The sequence below is a fragment of the Acipenser ruthenus genome, unplaced genomic scaffold, assembly GCF_902713425.1.
Source record: "Acipenser ruthenus unplaced genomic scaffold, fAciRut3.2 maternal haplotype, whole genome shotgun sequence".
NCBI classification, from domain to species: domain Eukaryota; kingdom Metazoa; phylum Chordata; class Actinopteri; order Acipenseriformes; family Acipenseridae; genus Acipenser; species Acipenser ruthenus.
Window position 1 is genome coordinate 3,890 of NW_026708698.1, and position 27,360 is coordinate 31,249.

Below are 27,360 nucleotides of genomic sequence, written 5' to 3' on the forward strand. Positions count from 1 at the left end.
ATGCCAGTTTTAGGTTCTGTGAAGTCAGCTGAAGTATTTTATGGGTTTGAAGGTGGAAATGTAAAGATTGATTGCACATATCAACATGAATATAACGAGAATGGAAAGTACCTGTGTCGTACTCGATGGATACCAAATAATGCACTAATCAGCAGTGGTGAGCCTGAGACTAAGGGGAGATTCTCTCTGTATGATAACCGGTCAACGAGAGTCTTCACTGTGACCATCACAGAGTTGACACAAAAAGATGCCGGGACATATTACTGTGGAATTGATATAAAGAGAAATGTGGATGAATACACTGAAGTGGAAGTGACTGTCAATAAAGGTATGTAATCAAAATCATTGTAATAATAACTCACCCTAATGACTAAGTTATAGCAAAATCCAGAGATGGAGACACATTTTTGGAATATTGATGAAGCAATATAATGAGAGGAGCTGAACACATAATCACCCATCTAGCAAACATGTGAGAGCAGTGAGCAAAAAAATGATTAACATTTTATGTGTTACTTAGAAAAACTACATGTTAGTTTCAGATGTGCAAGACAGCTCATGTGCCGCACTTTGATATGAGATGCTCAGTTGGCAGGTGCATCCGAGTACATGACTGCACATATTCAGTCTCTAGAGTGACAGAGTAGACTTGGTTACAGATTTAACCCACGCTATCCCTGAAGGATTTTCAACCTTAAGTATAACAATCTACAAGCTTCCACACACCTTGCAGTCATGTCTTTTAGAATAGAAAACTATTGATATGTCATTTACTTTACTTTATGTACAGATAATGCTTTCTTTTAATTGTTAGAAATCCTGTAAATTAGTTAAATATAAGGGTAGAGTAGCTTAATAATTAATGTACTGCCACTAACTATCTGCTATAATATGCAGTATTATTTGTCTCCCCTCCTCTCGTTTCCTGTCTCTCCCCACTCTCCTCATTTTTAAATTGCACTTCAGAACACCTCTAAACTGCTTCTTATAATTAACTTTAACTTGAAGAAGCACCATTGCAGAAAAGCCAGACATTTTCTTCAAGCACTTTGCATGGAACTTTGCAGAAATGAGCACAGTTGCTATTTCTGATGTAGTTAAAATAAGCACAGTTGTTGAGACTTTAGATAAAGTGTGATTACCGTCACGCACCAACTTTACTTCAACCTTTTCTATTCAATACGTGTAAACCAAAAAAAAATAATAATTCACTGAGGAGGTGAGGAATTGGTTAACAACTGCAACTGTGAAATACAGTAAGGAAGTTAAGCAAATACAGTATGCAATGAACTCAGGTAACAGTACACAGAATGACATTGTTATACATTCATTTGGCATCAAACCTAACTTGGTTGAGGACTCGCTGGTTGGCCGTATGGACGAGGCAGAGACACCTCTCAATAGGAGATAACCCTAAATTTAAAGAGGTGGATATGGGGAAGGTGGCGGGTTATGATTACGAATGAATCGAGACGAAGACCAAGGGTAAGTGAGCAGAGTATTTATAGTGCTACAGGCTTGAATTGCTCATGTGGAATTGCTCATGTGGAAATTTAATTATTTAAATTGGAGATGTGAAGATTGGTGTCTGCCTCCTGAACTTTACTTATTAACTTCATATTGTTCCAATCAAACCCCCTCTCTCTTAACTATGGTTTTCTTTATCAGATGAGCTTCTTCCTCTGTACATTGGCTTGTGCAGGTCTCGGTTGTGTTTCAGTTGATTTATCAATAAACCACAAGTTTGGGTCATGCTGCGTTTCCTCTGTCAATGAGCTTTAGGACACACAATAAGATGGCTGCAGGACATGAGTAATGCGTTTGGACAGATCCTCTGCAGTCCATTACTGTTCAAAGATACAGCATCTATGCAGATGTGACAGGGGTGGCTGTGTGGTGATGTCAGGCCAGATGCAGGAAGAAAACAATGAAGCAAGTACTGCAGGGTAAGGGTTACGGCTTGCACCGTTTATTTAAACAAAAATAACACAAATAAAATAACAGGTTTTAACAAAAAAAACACACACTGCTCACAGAACAAAATAAAAAGATAAAAAACAAGTCACAAACACAAAATACAATATGATACTAGGACAGGCTGGGCAGTTGCTGTCACTGTTAAGGAGGCTGTGTGGTCCAGTGGTTAAAGAAAGGGGCTTGTAACCAGGAGGTCCCCGGTTCAAATCCCACCTCAACCACTGACTCATTGTGTGACCCTGAGCAAGTCACTTAACCTCTTTGTGCTCCGTCTTTCGGGTGAGACGTAGTTGTAAGTGACTCTGCAGCTGATGCATAGTTCACACACCCTAGTCACTGTAAGTCGCCTTGGATAAAGGCATCTGCTAAGTAAACAAATTATATTATACTGTTCCTAGAATGGTTGATTTTACTTTTGATTTCCTTTCTCCTCTCACTCTACTCTCATCTGTACTCCCACCCAAATTCCAGATAGCTGCAGGCTTTTATGCAGGTGACCATCTCTCCATTGGCAATAAATCAAACAATTCATTAATTAATAAGGAGATGGCCATCTTCTGCTTGAGGTCTTTAATTGTTGATGGGGCTTAATTAGTTGTGTAATTGTTGCTAATCGGGAGATGGTCACCTGCATAAAAACCTGCAGCTCTCTGAGCTCTGGGTGGGAGTTTTGAAGTGGGTGTTCAGAGGAGGAACGAGAGCGAGCAAGGAGCGAGAGAGAAATAAAAGTGAATTTAAAACGTATAGGTGCAGTGAAGGCGATCGCCCAGCCTGACCTGGGTTTTGTTATTTTGTGTTCGAGATTTGTTTTGTTTAACTGTTTTGTTTTGGCTCTGTGAGCAAAGTCTTTTTGTTAAAACCTTTTATTTTATTTTTGTATTATTTAAATAAACGGCGCACGCCGTGTCTTTTTGACTGCAGTATCTGTCACTGTTTTCTTCTTGCCTGACGTCACCACTCGTCCATCCCTGTCACACGTGGTGTCCAGACTGGGATTAACAGCGCCTCCGGGACTCAGGTCAGAAAAGGTACTGCAGGAAAGGGTACTGCAGTTTTTTTTTTGTTTTTTTTCTCGTTTTTTTTTATTGCGTGTGTAGTGAGGGAGAGTACCTGCTGGTTCTTCCTCCACCTCCGTGGGAGGACTGCTTGTCGCTCCCACCTTCACCAGCAGAGGGAGAATACCTGCTGGTTCCACCTCCAGCAGCAGAGGGAGAATACCTGCTGGTTCCACCTCCACCAGCAGAGGGGGAGTACCTGCTGGTTCCGCCTCCACCACCGCCACCAGCACAGGGAGCATGCCTGCTGGTTCTCCCGCTGCAGCCAGAAGGGGAGGAGCCCCTGCCGCCTTAGCAGCCAGAAGGGGGAGGTGCCCCTGCCGCTTTCGCCGCAAGAAGGGGGAGGTGCCCCTGCCGCCTTCGCAGCCAGAAGGGGAGGTGCCCCTGCCGCCTTCGCAGCCAGAAGGGGAGGTGCCCCTGCCGCCTTCGCAGCCAGAAGGGGAGGTGCCCCTGCCGCCTTCGCAGCCAGAAGGGGAGGTGCCCCTGCCGCCTTCGCAGCCAGAAGGGGAGGTGCCCCTGCCGCCTTCGCAGCCAGAAGGGGAGGTGCCCCTGCCGCCTTCGCCAGGAGCAGAGCAGCAGGAGCTGCCTCTGCTTCCACCACCACCCGAGGGAGAGGAGCAGGAGCTGCCTCTCCCTTCAAGACAGGATGGACCGGGACAAGATGCTGGCGGTCCGCAGCTGCCCTTGCATAGACTGCTGAGCAGAGCAAGGGGGAAAACTGCCGGGTTGTAGCAGCTGAGAAAAGGGCCAACCCCAGCACCACCGCTGGTCCTGGCTCCGCTGCCGCCATCGCCTTCCGAGGTACCGCCGCTGCCCCTGTCGTACATCGTCTGGGGATGCCAGTTCGCCATTGCCTGGTTATGCCAGTTTGCCATCGCGTGGGGACGCCTGCCTTGATCCACCCAAGGATGCCTGCCTTGCACTGCCCAAGGATGCCTGCCTTGCACCACCCAAGGATGTCTGCCTTGCACCGCCCAAGGATGCCTGCCTTGCACCACCCAAGGATGCCTGCCTTGCACCACCCAAGGATGCCTGCCTTGCACCGCCCAATGATGCCTGCCTTGCACCGCCCAATGATGCCTGCCTTGCACCGCCCAATGATGCCTGCCTTGCACTGCCCAAGGATGCCTGCCTTGCACCGCCCAAGGATGCCTGCCTTGCACCACCCAAGGATGCCTGCCTTGCACCACCCAAGGATGCCTGCCTTGCACCACCCAAGGATGCCTGCCTTGCACCGCCCAATGATGCCTGCCTTGCACCACCCAATGATGCCTGCCTTGCACCGCCCAATGATGCCTGCCTTGCACCGCCCAAGGATGCCTGCCTTGCACCACCCAAGGATGCCTGCCTTGCACCACCCAAGGATGCCTGCCTTGCACCGCCCAATGATGCCTGCCTTGCACCACCCAATGATGCCTGCCTTGCACCGCCCAATGATGCCTGCCTTGCACCGCCCAAGGATGCCTGCCTTGCACCACCCAAGGATGCCTGCCTTGCACCACCCAAGGATGCCTGCCTTGCACCACCCAAGGATGCCTGCCTTGCACCGCTCAGATGCCACTCCCGCTCCGCTCAGTGATGCCACGTTTGGATCGCCTGGGGTTGCCTGCTGCTTCGCATCACCTGGGACTGCCTGCTGCTCCGCATCACCTGGGACTGCCTGCTGCTCCGCATCACCTGGGGCTCCTGAAGGTTCCACTTCGCCTGGAGTTGCTGTGTCTTTTGCTTCTCCTAGTGTTGCTGCCTGTCCTGCTTTACCTGGGGTCACCGAGGGTCCTGCTTCACCTGCGGTCGCTGCTGGCTCTGCTTCGCCTGGGGTCGCTGCCGGCTCTGCTTCGCCTGGGGTCGCTGCCAGTCCTGCCATGCAGCAGGAAGTACTGTGGCCAGAGCCCCACAAAGCGGAGCTGTCGGCCATGAAGAAGGGGGGGGAGGTCAGGAGACCAGCTCCCCCAGCCACACTTTCGCGGCAGGAAAAACGGTGGCCAGTGACCCGGAAGAGGGAGCTCCTAGCCACGAAGAAGTGGGGGGTGGAGGACATTCCCCCATGGCCGCCCCCAGAAACATCTTGCTTTCCCCCTCTTCGGGACTATGAGACTGAGGGGGAAGGTGGCCGTAGGGCCATGTGTGCTTCCACACCACATAAAGATAGTGTGCATTGCCTGACTGAATTGTTTACCTGGCAAGGTTAATCGAAGAGTTTTATGACAATATAATTTAAAAACCTGAACAAAAAAACTCCATGAAACACTGCAAAAAGCCCGTCATTATTGAGACCTCTTTTTTTCAGCTTTGAAGTGTTTTGCTTGGAGGTCTATGGCATACAGTACGTTATATAGTGTATGTTTTCTGTTGCTCTTCAAATGCAAATATTTTTACTTGACATGTCTAGTTTGGCCGCTATGGTGTCCCAGGTGTCTTGCTTCTTTAGCGTATCCTTATAATCTGGATGGGACAGTTGAGGGCATTTTTGCACCCTGAAAACCAGTCTTTCGTTCGCCATCTCTCACTGTATATAGTGCAGATAACGTCACACAACAACACTTCAGTTGATTGGTCTAGATGGAAATTTGCCTCGCGGTATTATTAAAAGATCGGTCTGGTTTCTATCCCGTGCGGTTTTCCGCTGTGCTGCTTTTCCGTTCCGCACTCACTGTAATTGCACCCATTCAAAACAATACATTCCATTTTTTCTGCTTTCCGCTACCGCACCCAGTGTAATCAGACCTCAAATGAAGTAAAGGCAAGAGGCTGCTTAGGGTTTGGTTTGGTTGTTTAGCCTCCCCACTTGTCACAAGCCGCTACTGAAACCCACAGACTACTTTACATAGTTCTGCACTAATGGTATAATATGTTTAATTTATTTTGAATTAGAGGAATGTTAAGCAGTAGAAACAGTGTAATAATTTTCACTTATTTTCCTTTTCTCAGCTCCGAAAACCCCACCCACCACAACTCGTGCCACACGCTCAAGTACCACCCCTTCCACCACTACTGTGAAGGGGAACACAGACAATGGACAAACAAGGGATTGTACATCCAGCAGCCCTACAGGTAATTCATTTAATCAGTGTCCTTTTGTAAGACCTCTAACTTCCAATCCCTGCCCATCGGAGCACCATTGCAGAAAAGCAAGAAAACTTTCTTCACGTGGTTGGCATGCAACTTTGCAGAAATGAGCAGTTTCTATTTCTGATGTCGCTAAAATAAGCACAGATAAAATGAGACTTAAGATAGTGTGATTAGGGTCAAACACCAAGTTAAATTTTTGCTTCCCCTTTTTCTCTTCAACCTCTATGAACCAAAAATGCACTGAGGAGGTGAGAAATTGCTAAACAACTGCAGCTGTGAAATACAAAATGAACCAAAAGAAAGAATCAAGATGCAGACAGGCATTACTGTGGTTGAAACTGAGACACTGTGGCATTCAATGCGTTTAATGAAACAAATCAAAGATTTAAACAAAAACCACACGGCACTTGAGGCCAAAATAAATAGACAAACAAAACAGACAGTGGACGAACACAAACAAGTACAGTGCTGGTGCTTCCAGCACTCAAAGCAATTATTTATTTTCTTACTTTTTTTTATTCTCCTCTCCACACCCGTTCTCCACTCATGAACACACAACCCCTAATAAATGAGATGTACATCTATATATACAATTATGCTGGGATTCAATTAGCAATTAATTATTCACTTGAATCCCAGCATGTGAACTAATCTGTGCAACCCCATGCTCACATATTACACCGTGTAACAAATTTTTTTTTTTTTTGGTTCCTGGGTAGTAAGTGTTATTTCCTTATTGCTTATGCCTCAAAAGTATAGAAAATGGCTATTATTCCCCACAAACTTTGCTTTTGTGACCAGGACAGTGATATTTTGAAATTTACCTCTTTTCCAGAACATTCCAGATAGATTCAGTGCTGAGTAAACTTGGAGTAACTTCTAGAACCTTCTAGAACTTTCCAGTAATATAAATAGTAGTATAAATACAGGGGCTTTAAGCCCACCAGTTCAGTTTAGTTCCAGCTGCCTAAGTGGATACATATCTGCATTTTTCTGAGATGGCATCAAGAGGCTGCAATGGTGGCATTCCTGATGGGTCTCCAAGGCGGTTTTACAAAGTTTCCCTGCTATCTTTGCCTTTGGGACAGCAGGGACACCAAGGCGCACAACCACAGGCGGGACTGGCCACAGCGGACCGAGTTCTCTGTGGGGAGGAACAACGTCAAGTGGAAGCCACTGGTGGACCCCCGGAAGGTGCTGATTCCACCACTGCACATCAAATTGGGCCTTATGAAACAATTTGTCAGAGCTCTAGATAAGGAGTCGGCAGCCTTCGAGTACCTTCAAGACTTCTTCCCTAAGCTGTCTGAGGCAAAGGTCAAAGCCGGTGTCTTCGTCGGACCACAGATAAAGAAGATCCTGGAGTGCAATGAATTCCCCAAGAAGCTCACTAGTAAGGAGAAAGCGGCTTGGAACAGCTTTGTCGCAGTGGTTCGGGGCTTCCTGGGCAATCACAAGGCCGAAAACTATGTGGAGCTGGTTGAGACTCTGGTGAGGAACTACGGCACAATGGGCTGTAGGATGTCCCTCAAAGTCCATATCCTTGATGCTCATCTTGATAAATTCAAGGAGAACATGGGAGCGTACTCGGAGGAGCAAGGCGAGCGCTTCCACCAGGATATACTGGACTTTGAAAAAAATGAGCTGATTTACTTTTAATTTATTGAAATTGACCACAAAGGGTCATCGCTATTGAAATAATTACATATGAGAAGTTATAAATATATTTATTTCACGCCTCCACCCGCTGTTTTAAGTGAGCGCTACAAACTCAGGAATGCATTGATCATTAATACATTTTAAAAACAGTGTCACAGCATGCATTATATTCGGGCCGGGACATTTCAATTTGATGTGAATAAGCAGAGTGTGACATTAACAGAAGTGACAGTAAATCTGACTGTATTATGGCTACGTCTGTCTTCTTTTCATACATTTACACTGTAAAACACGAGGCTGAAGTTGGCTTATTCGCCAGCTTCTTATTCACCCAGCTTCTTATTCGCCAGCTTCTTATTCGCAGGCTTTTAAGTGCATAAATATATTTGTCTACGTTGAAGAAGTAACCTTGCATTTATAGGGTTAAATCACTTTGGGCCGCCGATTTCTCTGCAGGTACCTGAAGAGGGGCAACCCTCCTACAAGCCCCACTTGTATTTAGCCTGGCCCAACGTGGTTTACTGGGGAGGAACAGCGGGTAAATATGCCACATATGCCAATTGCTCAGCTTCTGAGTCGCTCTTTATGTATCTACGTTGAATAAGTAGCTTTGCATTTAAATGGGTTAAATCACGTTGGGCCACTGATTTCTCTGCAGGTACCCAGCGAGGGGCACCCCCTCTGCAAGCTACACCTGTATTTAGCTCGGCCCAATGTGGTTTACTGGGGCAGAACAGCAGGCAAACATGCCGCATATGCCAATTGCACAGGTTCCTCGCTGGAAAAAGCCTTGCATTTAAAGGGTTAAATCACTTTGGGCCACCGATTTCTCTGCTGGTACCTGACAAGGGGCAACCCCTCTGCAAGCTCCACTTGTATTTTATCCGGCCCAACGTGGTTTACTGGGGAAGAACAGTGGGTAAATATGCCACATATGCTAATCGCTCAGCTTCTTATTCGCTTTATGTATCTATGTTGAATAAGTAGCCTTTCATTTAACAGGATAAAGCATGTTGGGCCGCTGATTTCTCTGCAGATACCTGGCGAGGGGCAAACCTCCTGCAAGCTACACCTGTATTTAGGCTGGCCTAATGTGGTTTACTGGGGCAGAACAGCATGCAATCATGCCATATATGCCTATTGCTCAGCTTCCTATTCGTTCTTTATGTATCTACGTTGAATAAGTAGAGGAATTTGTGGCACAAAGTGATTTAACCCTTTAAATGCAAGACTTTTTCCAGCGAAGAAGCTGTGCTATTGGCATATGTGGCATGTTTGCCTTCTGTTCTGCCCCAGTAAACCTCGTTGGGCCGGGCTAAACACAAGTGGGGCTTGCAGAGGGGTTGCCCCTTGTCAGGTAACTGCAGAGAAATCAGTGGCCCAAAGTGATTTAACCCGTTAAATTCAAGGCTACTTCTTCAACGTAGATGAATACATTTATGCACTAAAAGCCAGCGAATAAGAAGCTGAGCGAATAAGAAGCTGAGCGAATGAGAAGCTGGCGAATAAGAAGCCAACTTCAGCCTCGTCTGTAAAACCACAGACGTGTGAAACGTTTGTATGTAAATGGAATGTGTGTATAGTAAAAAAGTGCTTTATTCCAAAACAGCAATGTTTATACCTCATTATACCTGGACTCTTGACCAGAGGGTTGTGGGTTCAATCCCGGGTGAGGGACACTGCTGTTGTACCCTTGAGCAAGGTATTTTACCTAGATTCAGAATTAAAAACTGGATAAATTGGTAATTGTATGTAAACATAATGTGATATAATTGTGACTATTGTAAGTAGCCCTGGATAAGGATGTCTGCTAAAAAATAAGTAATAATAATTTAAATGCAATCTACTGAACTATTTGCATTTGACTTGGTATTTGTATATTCTGAAATATAAGAATTTGCATTTGAATTTCAAATCATGGGAAAGCTTCAAAAATATTTCAATTTTAAACACTTTTCAGTATTGCTGGTAAAGTTGATTAACCTAAAAGATGCAAACTAAAGGACACTTTTGAGAACTTCATGTTTATTAAACATAACAAACAAAACAAGTAAAAATAATAATTGTGCAATGCACACATATATAAATATATACATATAGACATGCTCAAATTTGTTGGTACCCTTAGAGCTCATTGAAATAATGCTTCATTCCTCCTGAAAAGTGATGAAATTAAAAGCTATTTTATCATGTATACTTGCATGCCTTTGGTATGTCATAGAATAAAGCAAAGAAGCTGTGAAAAGAGATGAATTATTGCTTATTCTACAAAGATATTCTAAAATGGCCTGGACACATTTGTTGGTACCCCTTAGAAAAGATAATAAATAATTGGATTATAGTGATATTTCAAACTAATTAGTTTCTTTAATTAGTATCACACATGTCTCCAATCTTGTAATCAGTCATTCAGCCTATTTAAATGGAGAAAAGTAGTCACTGTGCTGTTTGGTATCATTGTGTGCACCACACTGAACATGGACCAGAGAAAGCAAAGGAGAGAGTTGTCTGAGGAGATCAGAAAGAAAATAATACACAAGCATGGTAAAGGTAAAGGCTACAAGACCACCTCCAAGCAGCTTGATGTTCCTGTGACAACAGTTATCAAATATTATTAAGAAGTTTAAGGTCCATGGAACTGTAGCCAACCTCCCTGGGCGCGGCCGCAAGAGGAAAATCGACCCCAGATTGAACAGAAGAATAGTGCGAATGGTAGAAAAAGAACCAAGGATAACTGCCAAAGAGATACAAGCTGAACTCCAAGGTGAAGGTACGTCAGTTTCTGATCGTATCATCCGTCGCTTTTTGAGCAAAAGTGGGCTCCATGGAAGAAGACCCAGGAGGACTCCACTTTTGAAAGAAAAACATAAAAAAGCTAGACTGGAATTTGCTAAAATGCATATTGACAAGCCACAATCCTTCTGGGAGAATGTCCTTTGGACAGATGAGTCAAAACTGGAGCTTTTTGGCAAGTCACATCAGCTCTATGTTCACAGACAAAAAAATGAAGCTTTCAAAGAAAAGAACACCATACCTACAGTGAAACATGGAGGAGGCTCGGTTATGTTTTGGGGCTGCTTTGCTGCGCCTGGCACAGGGTGCCTTGAATCTGTGCAGGGCACAATGAAATCTCAAGACTATCAAGGCATTCTGGAGCAAAACGTACTGCCCAGTGTCAGAAAGCTCTGTCTCAGTCGCAGGTCATGGGTCATCCAACATGATAATGACCCAAAACACACAGCTAAAAGCACCCAAGAATGGATAAGAACAAAACATTGGACTATTCTGAAGTGGCCTTCTATGAGTCCTGAACTGAATCCTATCGAACATCTATGGAAAGAGCTGAAACTTGCAGTCTGGAGAAGGCACCCATCAAACCTGAGACAGCTGGAGCAGTTTGCTCAGGAAGAGTGGGCCAAACTACCTGTTAACAGGTGCAGAAGTCTCATTGAGAGCTACAGAAAACGTTTGATTGCAGTGATTGCCTCTAAAGGTTGTGCAACAAAATATTAGGTTAACGGTCCCATCATTTTTGTCCATGCCATTTTCATTTGTTTTATTATTTACAATATTATGTTGAATAAAAAATCAAAAGCAAAGTCTGACTTCTATTAAATATGGAATAAACAATGGTGGATGCTAATTACTTTTGTCAGTTTCAAGTTATTTCAGAGAAAATTGTGCATTCTTCGTGTTTTTGTGGAGGGGGGTACCAACAAATTTGAGCACGTCTGTATCTCATCATTTGTCAGTTTTTCACAAACCTGGTTCTGCGGGCCCACTGTGTCTGCTGTTTCTGTTCCAACTAAGTTCTCAATTGTTAAATTGATACCCCAATTGAACTAACAATTAGTGACTTAATGCAGTGTTAGAAATAACTTGAAATATCCAACTCTTTTGGCTGCTTTCACAAACCCTGATCAGCACTAACCTTGGACTACCTTACCTGAGTTAACATTAGGTAGGCCTAGATTAGTGCTAATTGAGGCTTGGGCAGGCAGCCATTTCTACAAATAATTCAAATGCTCTGATTAGACATTTTATTCATTCATTCGAGGGTTCAATTCATAATTTAAAGCTCAGTTGGAACACAAATCAGCAAACACTGGGTCCTCAGGACCAAGATTGGGAAACACTGTTTTATGTAACTTGGGGTGCATTCACGACACTTTTTTGTCTGCTAGATTGCAGACGGGAGTCTGCACGTAACATCACGGTCTTTGCAGACGGAGCGTGGACAGATCTGGTAGATGAACAACAGTTCTGAGCAGAATCAAAATGGAGGTGATGTTGAGAGAAATTCTAATCGCAGAAGTGGATGCAACCGAAGTTCCCTTTGAGCTCCACCAGCTTCATAATTTGCAGCATGATCAGAAAATGCATAGTAGAAACAGTCCCTGCTATAAAGAGATAATATAAACATATGTTTTGTGATGTGAGACAAATTAATGAGTATTATAATGGGCAGGATTCCCCCCGCCCTCTCACAAAGGGGTTGTTAGACAGTACTGTATTTTGATCTGGGACAAAAATAGTTCAAATATTTGCACATATGGTCACATATCTCACTTCAACTACCTGTTATTAAAGCTGGTTTATTCTCCTTAATTCAAAGTAGGTTATTCCCTGTCCGATAGCGTTTTATCAATAACCAATTACACATGCTGAAAATAACAGAGCGGTTTTAGGTTCATTTCAACCGTTTAGCATTATTTTAAACCTTTAGAATAAATATCTGAATATTTGAAAAGTATAATAACTGTGTGGAAAAAGAGTCAAATCATTTTAATTTGTATTACAAATCATTCGTAAGATAATTAATGACATGACTCGAAGGCGATTCACACCCCGACTAGGTGGCAGTAGCACATGGAGTGAGGATTGTTTCTGCTTGCCTACACACTTCTTTGTCAGTCAACGCTCGTCTATTGTTTTGAGCTGCGGCTGCTCCAGCGCTGTACCTCTTGAGAAGCTGCGCGGCTGTGCAGACTTTTAAGCCTGTGGATATGTGACCTGGTGACGTCTTTTCTGTCTGAGTTCACGCAGACGATGAATTTGGACAGGTTTTCCGCAGACTTAGCAAAGTCTGCGTATCGTGAACGCAGCCTTGCTTCCTATATTAGTACATACCTGTTAATTATTATGAACTACATGATTACTGTGTTTATGTTGTTATTATATAAACTGCTTTCATTGTAAGTCACCTTGGATAAAGGCCTAATTCATGTTAATAAATTAACATTTGTTGTATGGGAAAGTATTTGAAGTCCATTTAGCATTTGTCACATATTTGCATTTGTATTTAGTTTGGTAGTAAATGTATGACATTTGCATTTGTATTAAGCAAATTCGCAAGAACATTGACATTCCCATTGGTCTCATCAATTTCCTACTATCTGGAAAACACAAGTATGCTCAAAACCATAACCATCAAATTTAACAATGGAGTCACCCATACCTTTCAACATTTATGTTCAAAGTTTGAAATCATGGATAGAGTCTACATTGTTCGACAGCAGTTCCCAGTCATTGGTGCTCATGCAATCACCATTCACAAATGTCAGGGGATGACTCTACAGTTATGATGGATCTCCTATGGACAAAGTTTTGTTGCACTTTCCACAGTTACTTCCTTAAGCTTATCAACTTTGACTCCACCTGCATCTACGCATGTCAATCTGCAGTTGAAGACTACCATCGGCTCAGAGGAATTTATTGTCCGAAGTTGAAAAGCTTGAAGAAGACTAACACGCACAAGGGACACAAGGTAAAAGATCATGCGCATTTCATTCACCGAGCAATCATTAATGTTCAGGAACAGCAAAAGCCTCAGTCTTCTAAGAGAACATTGCACTTACACATCCATTCAGAGGCTTGAGCAACCCCAATTTCATCTCATGCTATGCAAATGCAACATTGCAGTGCCTTCTTCACTTGCAACCTCTGAAGGATTCATTAAAACACAGTCAACAAGAGGCTATCAGGAGCTTTGTTCATAAATAGGATCACTTGCCATCCACTGCGTCTCTAACTACTGTAGATATTTGTCATTTCTTAGGAGAACCTTTCAATAGAGGTGAGCAGCAACATGTTGCAGAGTTTCTCCCCAAATTGTCTGAAATTTTTCCTGAAGTAACTTGCATGGTTTCAGTCACAATAATTCATGACATTCTATGTACTACATGTAACTACTGCTCATCAAACCGAGAAGTGTTGTATATTTATCCTCTACATGTACCTGCTGGTACAGATTCCATGTGTTTGGAAGAACTCATTTATAGAAATGACAAATGGGCAATGATTCCTGGTAGCAAATGTAGGCAATGCAAAACTACTCCAATCATGAAACATGGACTTATTCAATGAGCAGGGAGACTGATTGCAGTCCAGCTTATGCTTTGGGAAACCAAACCAGACGGGACCGTTACAAAGTGACACAATGCTAAGTTTACTGCTGTGCAGAAGAGCACAATTACTGTGGACAACAGGAATTACCAATTAGATTCCATTATCATACACCAAGGACAGGATGTTACTTCAGGACACTCTGTGTCTGTTCTTGCTGTGGGTGCTACTGGAAAATGGGTGCATGCAAATGATGCACTTATTGAAGTCAAACCATGGCCAAGAAATGTAAAGGACATGTATATGGCCTTTTATGAAGGGATCTAATGCTTTACAAATGCCTTAGCTTAAGTTCATAACACCACTATATCAAGGAGAATAATGTTTTTTTTCCAGCATTAAAATGTTTTAGTATTCTACCCTTTAGCACAGACATGCATATGTACCTTTTGAACCATTTATAACATTGTAGTTTTGTACCTACGTAAATATCAATATATCAATACCTACCAAAATAGACATATTGTTTTCATCACTCATGCAACTATAAGAATACAATGTTTACACTTTCAATACTGCCCAAAAGTCCCTTCTACCATTATTTTACTTTCAAACCTTTTCTCATTTCTCTTATATTACTCTACTTATTACTCTCTTCTCTTGTCTATCTGTCTTTTTACCATACACATTCTCGAATATCTTTCCCTCGCTTTATTCATTATTTGAGGAAGTAAAAAAGAAGTGATATCTATAACAAAATCATTGTCAATGTAAAAAAAAAACAAGTTAGAAAAAGTCCAAGTTAGGAGAAGCAATTAGGCCAATCTTGTCAAACATCAAGCAAATAGGCACAATTGGAAAGGTGCTGGGGCCCAAGATTCACACAATTCTTGCTTCTAACTTGGTGCCTTTTTTTGATCGCTTCGCTCCACTTTATCGCTCTTTGAATGACTTGAAGTGACTGAGACACACACTCACACACTGAGACACACACACACTGAGGCACACACACACACACACACACACTGAGATACACACACTGACACACACATACTGACACAAACACACACACATTGAGACATACACACAATGAGACACACACACCGAGGCACACATACACTGAGAAACACACACAGTCTCAGTGTGTGTGAGTGTGTGTCTGTCACTTCAAGTCATACAAAGAGCATTTCAAGTGGTTTGAACTTGCAACATGACGTTCTTGAAGAGCACACGACCTTATTCCGCTGCTCCACTGCGCATTTCAAGTGGAGCGATAAAGTGGAGTGAAGCGATCAAAAAAAGGCGCCAAGTTAGAAGCAAGAATTGTGTGAATCTTGGGCCCCAGCACCTTTCCAATTGTGTCTATTTGCTTGATGCTTGACAAGATTGGCCTAATTGCTTCTCCTAACTTGGACTTTTGTATTTGATATCACCCCTTTAAACGGCTGTTGCGTTTTTCTAACTTGTTTTTTTACATTGACTATGTTTTTATTATAGATGGCATACACAAAAAGAACAAGAAAAAATTAGAACAGTGTAGCAACAAAACTAGCCTTCATCAGGGTGTAGTCTCAACTGGCAATTCTTTTCAGATGTATTTTTCTTCCATTGTATTACTCTATTCTGCTCTTTTACTGCGTTCTGCTGACCTCTATTCTACATGCTCCACTCAGGGGCGGATTTAGACCTCATTAGGCAGCTGTAGAAAAGATCGATCTTTATTGGTTACAAGTAGCTGGACTTGAGCTTGATACAACCAATAAGTTCAAGCAATGAGAACGTGTATTTATTTACTTTTTAAATTGTAGCATTAGCACATGAACACAACCCAGAAATGGCTGCAAAAACACCAGACAAGACACCGAGAAATATTAAACTTTTTTACGTCCTTAAGGTAATCTAGCTAATAAGTCTTATGAACCTGAAATGAAACCATAAAAAGTAAAAACAAAAAATCAGTCTACCGTAGCTGACACTAGAACAAAATGTTACTTAAATTTTTAAACCTAAAAATAATTTGTGTGGTGAAGTTACAAGGCTAGATCCGCCCCTGCCACTAAATACAGTCTAATCCACTGTGTTTTCCTCAGTGTATTTAGTGCTCGGGCCATTTTAGAGGTAGAGTTGTAAAAGAAAAGTGAACACATAACCAGTTTGGCCTCTTTGCAAAAATAAAAATAAAAGATATATTTTTGGATAAAAAAAAAAAAAAAAAACTCTTCTAAAACTGTACAGAACCAAAAATGTTAGGTTACTTACCGTAACCCTGGTTCCCTGAAAGAGAAGATGAGAGATGAGAGGTCATCTGCCACCAGCGTAGGGCTATCGAGCACGCATGAGACACAGTCAGCCGACGGTGTCTGTCACGTTTGGCATTGAGGTGGAACGCATTGAGCCACGCTTGTAGCGGGCGCATGCAAAGCACACCCAGCTGAATGGCCGATATGGCTGCGACCATCAGACCCAATAGTTTCTGCACCAAAAGGAGGGTTACCTGCGATCCCTGCTGAAACAGGGAGAAGCAACCCTGGATAGCTGCAACTCTGTCGTCTGACAGGTATGCACGCATCGTACTAGAGTCCAGCTGGAGCCCCAAGTACGTCATGCACTGCACCGGTGTAAGACGACTCTTTGCATCATTGATGGTGAGGCCCAGCCTCGCCAGATGCTCTGTCAAGACCGCCGTGTGGGCCACTTCTCCCTCTCGCGACTGGAACAGATCAACCAGTTGTCGAGATAGTTTATTACTCTGATCCCCTGCAGCTGCAGGGGAGCCAGGATGGCGTCCACGCACTTTGAAAACATACGAGGAGCTAGGGAGAGGTCGTGTGCCAGCACAGCAAACTCATAAACACTTCCTTGAAAAGAAAAGCAGAGATAATTCCTGTGCTCTGGACGAATGGGATTGTGAAAGTACGCGTCGCTTAAGTCCACGGTGGTGAACCAGTTGCCCGGCTGGAGGGACTGGAGAACGTGATGGTGCGTCAGCATTTGGAACCTCCTTTCTTTAAGAACCCGTTGAGGAGCCTCAGGTCTAAGATGGGGTGAAAGCCGCCGTACTTTTTGGGTACTAGAAAATACCTAGAGAAGTATCCCTCTCCGTGGGAGGTGGGGTCTTCGAGAAGAATGGTTCGCTTGCCGATCAAGGCGGCTACTTCGTTCTGAAGAACCGAGGCCTAGAAAGGGTCTGTTACGAAAGTATTTGTGATGCCTCGAAAGGGAGGAAGTCCCAAACGAAACTGAAGCACGTAACCGTTTTGCACGGTGGCGAGCACCCAGGAGTCTGAGGTGCAAGCACGCCAGTACTGTAGCTGTTGTGCCAAAAAGGGGGCCTGAGGCCGCCAGCCTGAGATGGGGCAGTTTGGGGTGGCTATTATTATTATTATTATTATTATTTATTTCTTAGCAGACGCCCTTATCCAGGGCGACTTACAGTCGTTACAAGATATCACATTATCTTTACATACAATGACATTATTTTTTACATACAATTACCCATTTATATAGTTGGGTTTTTACTGGAGCAATCTAGGTAAAGTACCTTGCTCAAGGGTACAGCAGCAGTGTCCCCCCACCTGGGATTGAACCCACGACCCTCCGGTCAAGAGTCCAGAGCCCTGACCGCTACTCCACACTGCTGCCCTAGATTGCATTTAAATAATAATTTAAATGCAATCTACTGAACTATTTGCATTTGACTTGGTATTTGTATATTCTGAAATATAAGAATTTGCATTTGCCCTCACCACTACTCCACACTGCTGCTATTTAGGGCGCTGGCCCTGAAAACCCCTCCTGTTACGCTGGTGTGAGGACTGGCCACATCCTGCATTCCCTCAGGAATAAAATAGAATAAACAGAATTTCAAATTACATTTTTTTTATTAAATACTTTGACAGTGTAGAATCTTTATTAGGGTTGTTAGATAAGTAAGGTAATTTTTTTGCCTGAGCCAAAGAACACATGATGTGTGTTTAGCTATTGAGACATGTTGTTTTATTCTTAGCTGACACACACTCAGAAGCAACAGCCAATGCTGCAACTGAGGAGAAAATCACTGAAAAGGCTCCAGTCAAAACAGGTATTTCATTTGATTTACTTTGAGTTACTGAGGTGTTTCCTGGGTGCTCAGCTCACCGCTTATGCTCAGCTCACCGCTACCACCCCTGCGCTGACTCGGGAGGGTGAAGACGAATACACGCTGTCCTCCGAACCGTGTGCCGTCACCCGACCCCTTTTTTTCACACTGCGGACTCACCATGGAGCCACCCAAGAGCTACAGCGTCGGAGGACAGCGCAGCTCTCGGGCAGCTTGCAGGAAAGTCCACAGGCGCCTGGCCAGACTACAGGGGTCGCTGGTGCGCGGTGAGCCGAGGACACCCTGGCCGACCTAACCCTCCCTCCCCCCGGGCGACGCTCGACGAATTGAGCGCTGCCCCCTGGGAGCTCCCGTCCTCGGTCGGCAAAGGAATAGCCTGGACTTAAGCTCTCAACGAGCAGACTATAGGGCACATCCTGCACTCCACGTGGAACGCCTTTACCGTATGAACAATTTATATAAAATACTGAAATTATAAAATCAATGCTGTAGCATATATATTACAAATATAACATAATAATAATAGTAATAATGCAAGGTTGTTTGCAAGCAGCACATTTAGTGTCTCTAACTGTTTCATGAAAGAAAATGTCCCATGCATTAAGTGTTGCTATTAAACTGAAGCATCGTCAGTTGGTTAACCTGCCTTCTTTCATAGATTGACGTTGTTCTGTAAAAACTTGGCCATAAGAAGAAACACTTCTTTCAGCATCTACAGAATTGGGAACAAATGACAAATATATTTTAGGCTTTCGTGTTAAATTGGGAAATCATTCTTCAGCTTTAATCCAAAATTCATTCAAAGTCATTCTACTGTCGTTTTCTTTTGCATATGGTAGATATTTGTCCATTTCTGATTTACAGTCAGCATCAAATCCTGGAATAGAATATAATGGGAGGCCTTCCAGATCCAAACTACACACTTGTTGTGGGTCAAATATCATTACTGCCATCAGAAAGTTATGAGCTGGTTGAATAAAATGTGGTTTCTTTTTGCATTGACCCAGGTTGTAGTAATTAGTCAGTTTTTCAGAAACATCATGGAAGGTTTTTACACATAGTTTGTTTATTGTGGCGTCTGAGCTGTGTACCTCTTGTGCCATTGCTCAGTATGTATTTATTAATTCTGCAACTTTATTATTTGTTTGATGGACTCTCACTTCACGGCTTTCAAACCACTGAATCAGATCCACTAGTCCCTTGGCATGCATCTCAATTAGGAGAGTTGAGATTTTAAACTTTTCACATCTTTGAGCAATTGTATTTCTTTTGTATTTGTATTCTCGTCAGTAACTACAGATACACTGTCAGACATCTTTACCAGTTGTACAATTTTCATCTTGTGTAACTAAGCAATTTGGGGTAGATATTTCCTTCTCAGTTGACCTGCTGTAGGAATTGCTCCTGCATTTTTTACATTTATCCATTTTTTCCAGGGGAATATTAGCACAAACAAATCCCTCTGTCAAATCGAAAATAACATCTCGTCGGCGTTCAGAATTTTCGTTTTTTACTGGAAGACGCCGTCTCATAGCCGTCAGTCTCAGCCTTTTGTTTTCTGTGTTTTTCTGATGATAAATGGCAGCCTATTTTTGACTTTCGAGTGTGGGCCAAAGATAAATGGAAAGTTCTGCAAAATAAATTCTACCCATCGGTGTACAGAACACCAGGTAGATATTGTTGCATGCGTTCGCTCAATGAAATGACTCCATGTTTAGGAATCTCGATTTCTCTTTTAACGCATTCATTTATTCAATTACCATTTATACTCATCATAATTAGCTGTTTTTTCTAATTAGTCGAAGTGTAATGTATTGATTTTTTAATTGTGAATTCGATTAGTATAACTGGAGTGGCTGCAGGGACATCTAGGGGATAGCAGTTGAATTACAATTGAAACAAACAGGTTGCGTAAAACGCAGGACCCTATACATTACATGAAGTGGACAATTAGGGTTACAAGTACTGAGTAATTACTTATGTGCTTACATTGTTTTTACTTTGGCCAATCAGGAGAGACTGACTTTGCAAGTGATGACTTCTATGGAAGATGGCATGGTTCCTGCTAGCTTCATTTTACTGACAGATTTCTGAAAACTCAGGCGATCATTTCAGTGTTTCTTTTACAGAGTTTCAGCAATACTAAGTGAAGCAACAGCAGCAGCAGCATTCAGTGCAATGAGGCTTTCTTGCTCTAGCAGGTTTGTTATTGATCTCCATAGTAACATTGCTCTACCTGGTTTGTTATTGATCTCCATAGTAACATTGCTCTAGCGGGTTTGTTATTGATCTCCATAGTCACATTGCTCTAGCAGGTTTGTTATTGATCTCCATAGTCACATTGCTCTAGTGGGTTTGTTATTGATCTCCATAGTAACATTGCTCTAGCGGGTTTGTTATTGATCTCCATAGTAACATTGCTCTAGCGGGTTTGTTATTGATCTCCATAGTCACATTGCTCTAGCAGGTTTGTTATTGATCTCCAAAGTCACATTGCTCTAGCGGGTTTGTTATTGATCTCCATAGCCACATTGCTCTAGCAGGTTTGTTATTGATCTCCATAGTAACATATTAGTGGTCCTTTAATGCAAACATGTAATTCATTCTCTCACATATTTTTTCTTTCATTCTGTGTACATCATGTTACTTGATAACAATATGACTAACTGAAGGAACACAGCCTCTACTAGATCAACTACGTTTTCATCAAAAATGACAACTTCATTAAGGTCATTTAAAAAAAAAATGTTTTTAAGATGTGGCAGTTAAGTAAAGATATGGGGCTTGTTTGGTTGTTGTTCCTGCCAATTGGTTGATTTAGCGGTGACTTCAAACACCAGGTCTGTTCCAGACTGGAGCCGGGTTGAAAACATTCCCAGCAGGAGTACTGTGTATGCAAGGTTTTAGGTTTGCTTACTGCAAAAATCTTTCATAGTGTGTCATTTCCGCACAGTAGTAATGACCTGTTTGGTTCTGCCTCTCACCGTGGGGTGTGTCCATGGCTCCTTGTCATAATGGCACACCACCAGACAGTTCAAGAACCAATCAATCCTTGGCTATGATTCCCTGGAAACAGAAAATAACTGATAGTGTGCCATGGGTGCAGGTGTTTGGCACTCCACATGCATTCAAGAATCCAGTGATAAGAACATAAGAACATAAGAAAGTTTACAAACGAGAGGAGGCCATTCAGCCCATCTTGCTCGTTTGGTTGTTAGTAGCTTATTGATCCCAGAATCTCATCAAGCAGCTTCTTGAAGGATCCCAGGGTGTCAGCTTCAACAACATTACTGGGGAGTTGGTTCCAGACCCTCACAATTCTCTGTGTAAAAAAGTGCCTCCTATTTTCTGTTCTGAATGCCCCTTTATCTAATCTCCATTTATGACCCCTGGTCCTTTTTTCTTTTTTCAAGTCAAAGAAGTCCCCCGGGTTGACATTGTCTATACCTTTTAGGATTTTGAATGTTTGAATCAGATCGCCGCGTAGTCTTCTTTGTTCAAGACTGAATAGATTCAATTCTTTTAGCCTGTCTGCATACGACATGCCTTTTAAACCTGGGATAATTCTGGTTGCTCTTCTTTGCACTCTTTCTAGAGCAGCAATATCCTTTTTGTAACGAGGTGACCAGAACTGAACACAATATTCTAGGTGAGGTCTTACTAATGCATTGTAGAGTTTTAACATTACTTCCCTTGATTTAAATTCAACACTTCTCACAATATATCCAAGCATCTTGTTAGCCTTTTTTATAGCTTCCCCACATTGTCTAGATGAAGACATTTCTGAGTCAACATAAACTCCTAGGTCTTTTTCATAGTTCCCTTCTTCAATTTCACTATCTCCCATATGATATTTATAATGAACATTTTTATTGCCCGCATGCAATACTTTACACTTTTCTCTATTAAATTTCATTTGCCATGTGTCTGCCCAATTTTGAATGCGGTCTAGATCATTTTGAATGACCTTTGCTGCTTCAACAGTGTCTGCCACGCCTCCTATTTTTGTGTCGTCTGCAAATTTAACGAGTTTGCTTACTATATCAGAGTCTAAATCATTAATGTAGATTAGGAATAGCAGAGGACCTAATACTGATCCCTGTGGTACACCACTGGTTACCTCACTCCATTTCGAGGTTTCTCCTCTAATCAGTACTTTCTGTTTTCTACATGTTAACCACTCCCTATCCATGTGCATGCATGTGGCAGTCTGGCTCGCAGTGGTGTGGTGGATGACGTCACGGACCAGGAAGTAACTGACTCCAAAACAGTGGATGGGCGGGTGAAACCGAGTGCAAAAGCACTCAGCGTATTTAATAATAAACAAACAACAGATTTAAACAAAATACAAACAAAAGGGCACGAGGGCCAAACGAATAAATAAACAAACAAGTAAGTGCCGTGCTGGATAATCCAGCACGTATTAGCAATTGTTTTTTAAACGTTATTCCTTCTCTCCTCTCTCCGCTCCCCGTACTCTCTACTCCAACACCCCAACCTCAAATGCAGAGAGCTGCAGGTTTATATACTCTGGCCGAGGGATTAACTAGTTGGTAATTATCTTATTATCCCCCGGCCAGAGTCTGCACGCGTTTGGTAAGGATGCATGACTGTCAGCTATTTAAATAATCAGTAGCTGATATCAGTAGCTGATCAGCCATGCATCCTCACGGGGTTTTTAAATAATAATAAAAGACGCGGCGCTTTTTACCCGCGCCGCAAACAAAAATACTAATAATAATAAATAGGGGCGGGACACTCCGCCACAATGCATTTCCTTGAATCCCTACTGCGTTCAGTTTGAGAATTAATCTTTTATGCGGGACTTTGTCAAAAGCTTTCTGGAAATCTAAATAGACCATGTCGTATGCTTTGCAGTTGTCCATTTTCAATGTTTGCATCCTCAAAAAAGTCAAGTAGGTTAGTTAGACATGATCTCCCTTTCCTAAAACCATGCTGGCTGTCTCCCAGGATATTGTTACCATATAGGTAATTTTCCATTTTGGATCTTATTATAGTTTCCATAAGTTTACATATAATAGAAGTCAGGCTTATTGGTCTGTAGTTACCTGGTTCAGTTTTGTCTCCCTTTTTGTGGATCGGTATTACGTTTGCTATTTTCCAGTCTGTCGGTACAACCCCTGTGTCAAGAGACTGTTGCATGATCTTGGTTAGCGGCTTGTAAATAACTTCTTTAATTTCTGTTGAGTACTATTGGGAGGATCTCATCCGGCCCAGGGGATTTGTTTATTTTAAGAGCTCCTAGTCCCTTTAACACTTCTGCCTCTGTTATGCTAAAGTTATTTAAAACTGGATAGGAACAGGTCGACATGTGGGGCATGTTGTCCGTGTCCTGCCTTTGTAAAAACCTGTGAAAAGTAATCATTCAATATATTTTGCTATTTTTTTTTTCTTCATCTATGATTTTGCCATTTGTGTCTCTTAGACATTTAACCTCCTCTTTGAATGTTCTCTTGCTGTTTATAATATTGGAAAAACATTTTGGAATTGGTTTTAGCCCCCTTAGCAATATTGATTTCTATCTCTCTCTTGGCCTTTCTAACTTCCTTTTTGACTTGTGTTTGCAGTTCCAAGTACTCTTTCTGTGTGCTTTGTTTTTTGGTCCCTTTTAAACGCTCTGTTAAAGTGCCTTTTTTTTTCGCTGAATATTTTTTTTAATTGATCTATTAAACCATTTTGGCCATTTTGTTTTAGATTTAGATTTGTCTACTTTTGGGATGTAATTGTTTTGTGCCTCTAGTACTACATTTTTAAAAGACAGCCACCCTTTTTCTGTGGATGTTTTCTCTATTTTACTCCAATCTACTTCTATTAGTCTCTGTTTCATACCTTCGTAGTTTGCTTTTCTAAAATTGTAAACCTTAGCTTTAGTCATTACTTTTGGGGTTTTAAAAAATATTTCAAATGAGACCATGTTGTGGTCTGAGTTTGCCAATGGCTCTCTGACCTCTGTTTTAGTTATTCTGTCTTCATTATTTGAAAAGACTAAATCAAGGCATGCCTCCCCTCTAGTCGGTGCCTTGACAAATTGCATTAGGAAGCAGTCATTTGTCATTTCCACCATTTCAATTTCGTCCGTCGTTGCCCCCCATTGGGTTTTCCCATTTTATATGGGGGAAGTTGAAATCCCCCATTAGTATGGCTTCTCCTTTTCTACACGCATTTCTAATGTCATTGTACAACAGATTATTTTGCTCAGCGTCTGAATTTGGCGGTCTATAGCATGCTCCTATTATTATGCCCCTTTGAATTTGTGTCCATTATTCTGACCCATATTGATTCTGCATTGTTTTTCTTTGTCCTGATTTAACACCTGGGCTTCAAGGCTATTTCTTATGTATAGCGCTACCCCTCCGCCTCTTCTGTCCTGCCTGTCTTTCCTATACAGTGTGTACCCACTAATATTATATTCGTCTCCATCACTCTCAGACAACCAAGTTTCTGTAACACCTATCACATCGTAGTTACTTGTTAGTGCAGTAGCTTCAAGTTCTAACATTTTGTTTCTGAGAACTTCTAGCATTAAGATAAATACATTTAATAGTGGTCTTACTGAGTTGTTGCCCTTGTTTTGATGTAGTCTCCCTTCTGTTTTTTTGTTTTCTCCCCCCTTCCTTTCTAGTTTAAATGCTTCTGTACCACCTGAAGGATCCTTTCTCCGAGTAGGCTGTTCCCTATTACAAAGAACTGTGCTGGTGAGTTTGAAGTATTCTTTATCTTGTAGTTTTACTCACCATGAGCCATAGGAAACCCCAGTTTTCTTCCCAACATATTTGCAGAACTTGACCCACCCGTTAATCGCAAATTAGAAGCCCAGTATTAATGGCAGGTTCCCTCTGGGGTAGAAGGAATAACCTTCTGACAAACAAAAAAGACGCCATCAGTACCAGGTTTGTAATTTGCGATTAGCAGGTGGGTCAAAGTTTTGATTTGGTCCAGGCCCTAGTTTGTATTTTATTCTGTTTTAGAAAAAAGTGTTGGTTAAAAGCGAATTTATGTTAAACCCTTTGTAAATATAGGCCTAAATCTCCAGTATACAGTAGTTGAGAAAGATGCTATTTCTGGTTAAAAGACCAATCAAAATGTAAAATAGTCATTGTAATGAATCTAAAGCTGTCCACTCAGAATTGCAGAACTAGAAGTACTGTACATTGCGTTCAGTTACTATGTCAGGGACATGCTGAATGAGAGCAGTGGCTTCTAGATGTTTCCCCGACACACCATAACTGGTGCTTCAAGTGTTCAGTTTTTATTTGTGAGCATGTGATGTCCCTTTAGAGTACACTGCAGTGCAGTATTCAGCCATGATAATATAAGAATTCATGATGAATACTAATTTCTGTAATGTTCAGGGATTTTAAATTCTATGTCTGCAATTCATGATTACGGCTTCTGGTTTTTTCGTTTTTTATTTTTAATCACCCTGTGATGTCCCTTTAAACCTATTTTAAGCTTCCTTAATCAAACACTAATTACCAAAGGAACTTGCTTCCTTTTACCCTTCTATATCTTGAGTTAACAAACAACGTGGCCTCTGCCATTGCCAATCCACTATAAATTGGGGCCCACCTAAATATCAATGCCTGGCTACGGCACTGGTTTACAGGTCTGCATAAACCACTTAGAAATGTTCCACAATTGAGTTTGCAGTTGCAAAGTGGGCAAGAGTGGTGAATAAATGATCAAACAACCAAGCAGGAGGCATTTAAAAATCACAGCTGTATTGTAGTATGTTTGTTTAACACTGTGCTTTAAATAGTGCCACTCAAACATGTCACCTAACAAGCATGGATTTCCAGATGAGATGATCTTGTGTAAATGCTCTCTGCGAATGGAAAGCACATTTTCCTGAGCTGTCTGTCAAAAACAGCAAGAGAACACTACGCATGGCTCATTTGCATATCAACCTCCTCCATTTGCCTTCATTTCCACGATGCTGGGTGACACCATGGAAACCTGGAAAGTATATGGCCATTTTTCATTTGTCTTGAGCACAATGTCTGCAGTAAATTAGAAGACATATGCTAGCTATAATACAGTGATGGTCAATGTCAAATGATGATTTTTATTCTGGATCTTGTTATTTCCAGGTTGGTGTTTGAGAGAATCCAAGGGACCGGCTTGAGTTCAAGTCTGCAGGACCACACAAGCACTTGGCATTAGCTATTTACTGCTCCACATCCCTTTTCATCCTGTAACAGGGTCAAGAATGCCCTGTTCAAATTGATTTTACACTTGTATGTTATTATTTTTATAAAATTATTGTGTGATTTGATTAGTGCATGCTTTGTTTTGTCTGACACTTTTTGAAAATTGGCTTCTCCACCCGCTTCCCTATGTTTGCCCTGTTGAGCACCTAGTAATTGAATTATTGATCAATTTACGCACCTGAATATAAGTAGCACATGTTTTTACAAATGGGATGGCCATCCTGGGGTTGGTGTGTCTGTGCAGGAGTGGGAACGCAGTGTTTGGAGCGGGGGGACGACCGGGTGAGAGAGACTGAAACAGACCATTAAATGGAGCATCCCGACAGTAAGTATTGGGCTGATGGTATGCCGGTGTGGAATAATGAGTGTGAAACGGCCGAGTGTTTTTTTAGCCTATTTGGTAGTCGATTGGAGTTTAAGAAGTGCACAGAATAGGTTATATTGCAATGCTGGTTTCTCTCTCGTGTGTGTTCCCTCCCCTGCACGGACATTGTGTGGTGTGGGTATTTGTACTTTTATCCCGTGGTATTGTTTTTATTATGTTTTACTGTGTTTTTGAATGTGTATCTCCACTGTATTGCTGGGTAGCAGAGTTGTTGTATTTGCAGCTTAATCCATGACCTCATTCATGTGAACCTTGTTTAACTGCTTGAAATCTTGTTACCTGTTAATAGGTGAATGGGAATTGTTGTTTTATAATCAGTACCATTTGAAACTAGGTGTTGTTATTGGAAAGTTTACAATAAACAAATGCTTGTTAAAATGTATCTGTGATTTTCTTGGTGACCTTGTTCCTACATTCTTAGATATGTTATCTGAATAAAAAGAACCTAAAGGATCTTCTGTAATCTGTTCGGTGCCTTATTGCACTGAACTGGCGTAGTCAGGCTACATTAATACTTTTACATTCAACACTTGCTGCATC

General features: G+C 42.1%; 1 protein-coding gene across 1 annotated transcript; it reads left to right on the top strand.

The window, feature by feature from the left end:
* On the top strand, positions 1-26,701 carry LOC117395543 (CMRF35-like molecule 5). The gene is made up of 3 exons (XM_059021568.1): positions 1-328; positions 5,961-6,083; positions 26,316-26,701. The coding sequence occupies exons 1-3, from the start codon at positions 1-3 to the stop codon at positions 26,348-26,350; spliced, it is 486 nt and encodes a 161-aa protein (XP_058877551.1). The 3' UTR covers positions 26,351-26,701.
* Positions 26,702-27,360: the final 659 nt, after the last annotated feature.

Coding starts and splice junctions, on each gene's coding strand:
- LOC117395543 (XM_059021568.1), top strand. CDS start 1: ATGCCAGTTTTAGGTTCTGTGAAGTCAGCTGAAGTATTTTATGGGTTT. Junction 329..5,960: donor GGAAGTGACTGTCAATAAAG/GTATGTAATCAA, acceptor TCCTTTTCTCAG/CTCCGAAAACCCCACCCACC. Junction 6,084..26,315: donor TACATCCAGCAGCCCTACAG/GTAATTCATTTA, acceptor TGTTATTTCCAG/GTTGGTGTTTGAGAGAATCC.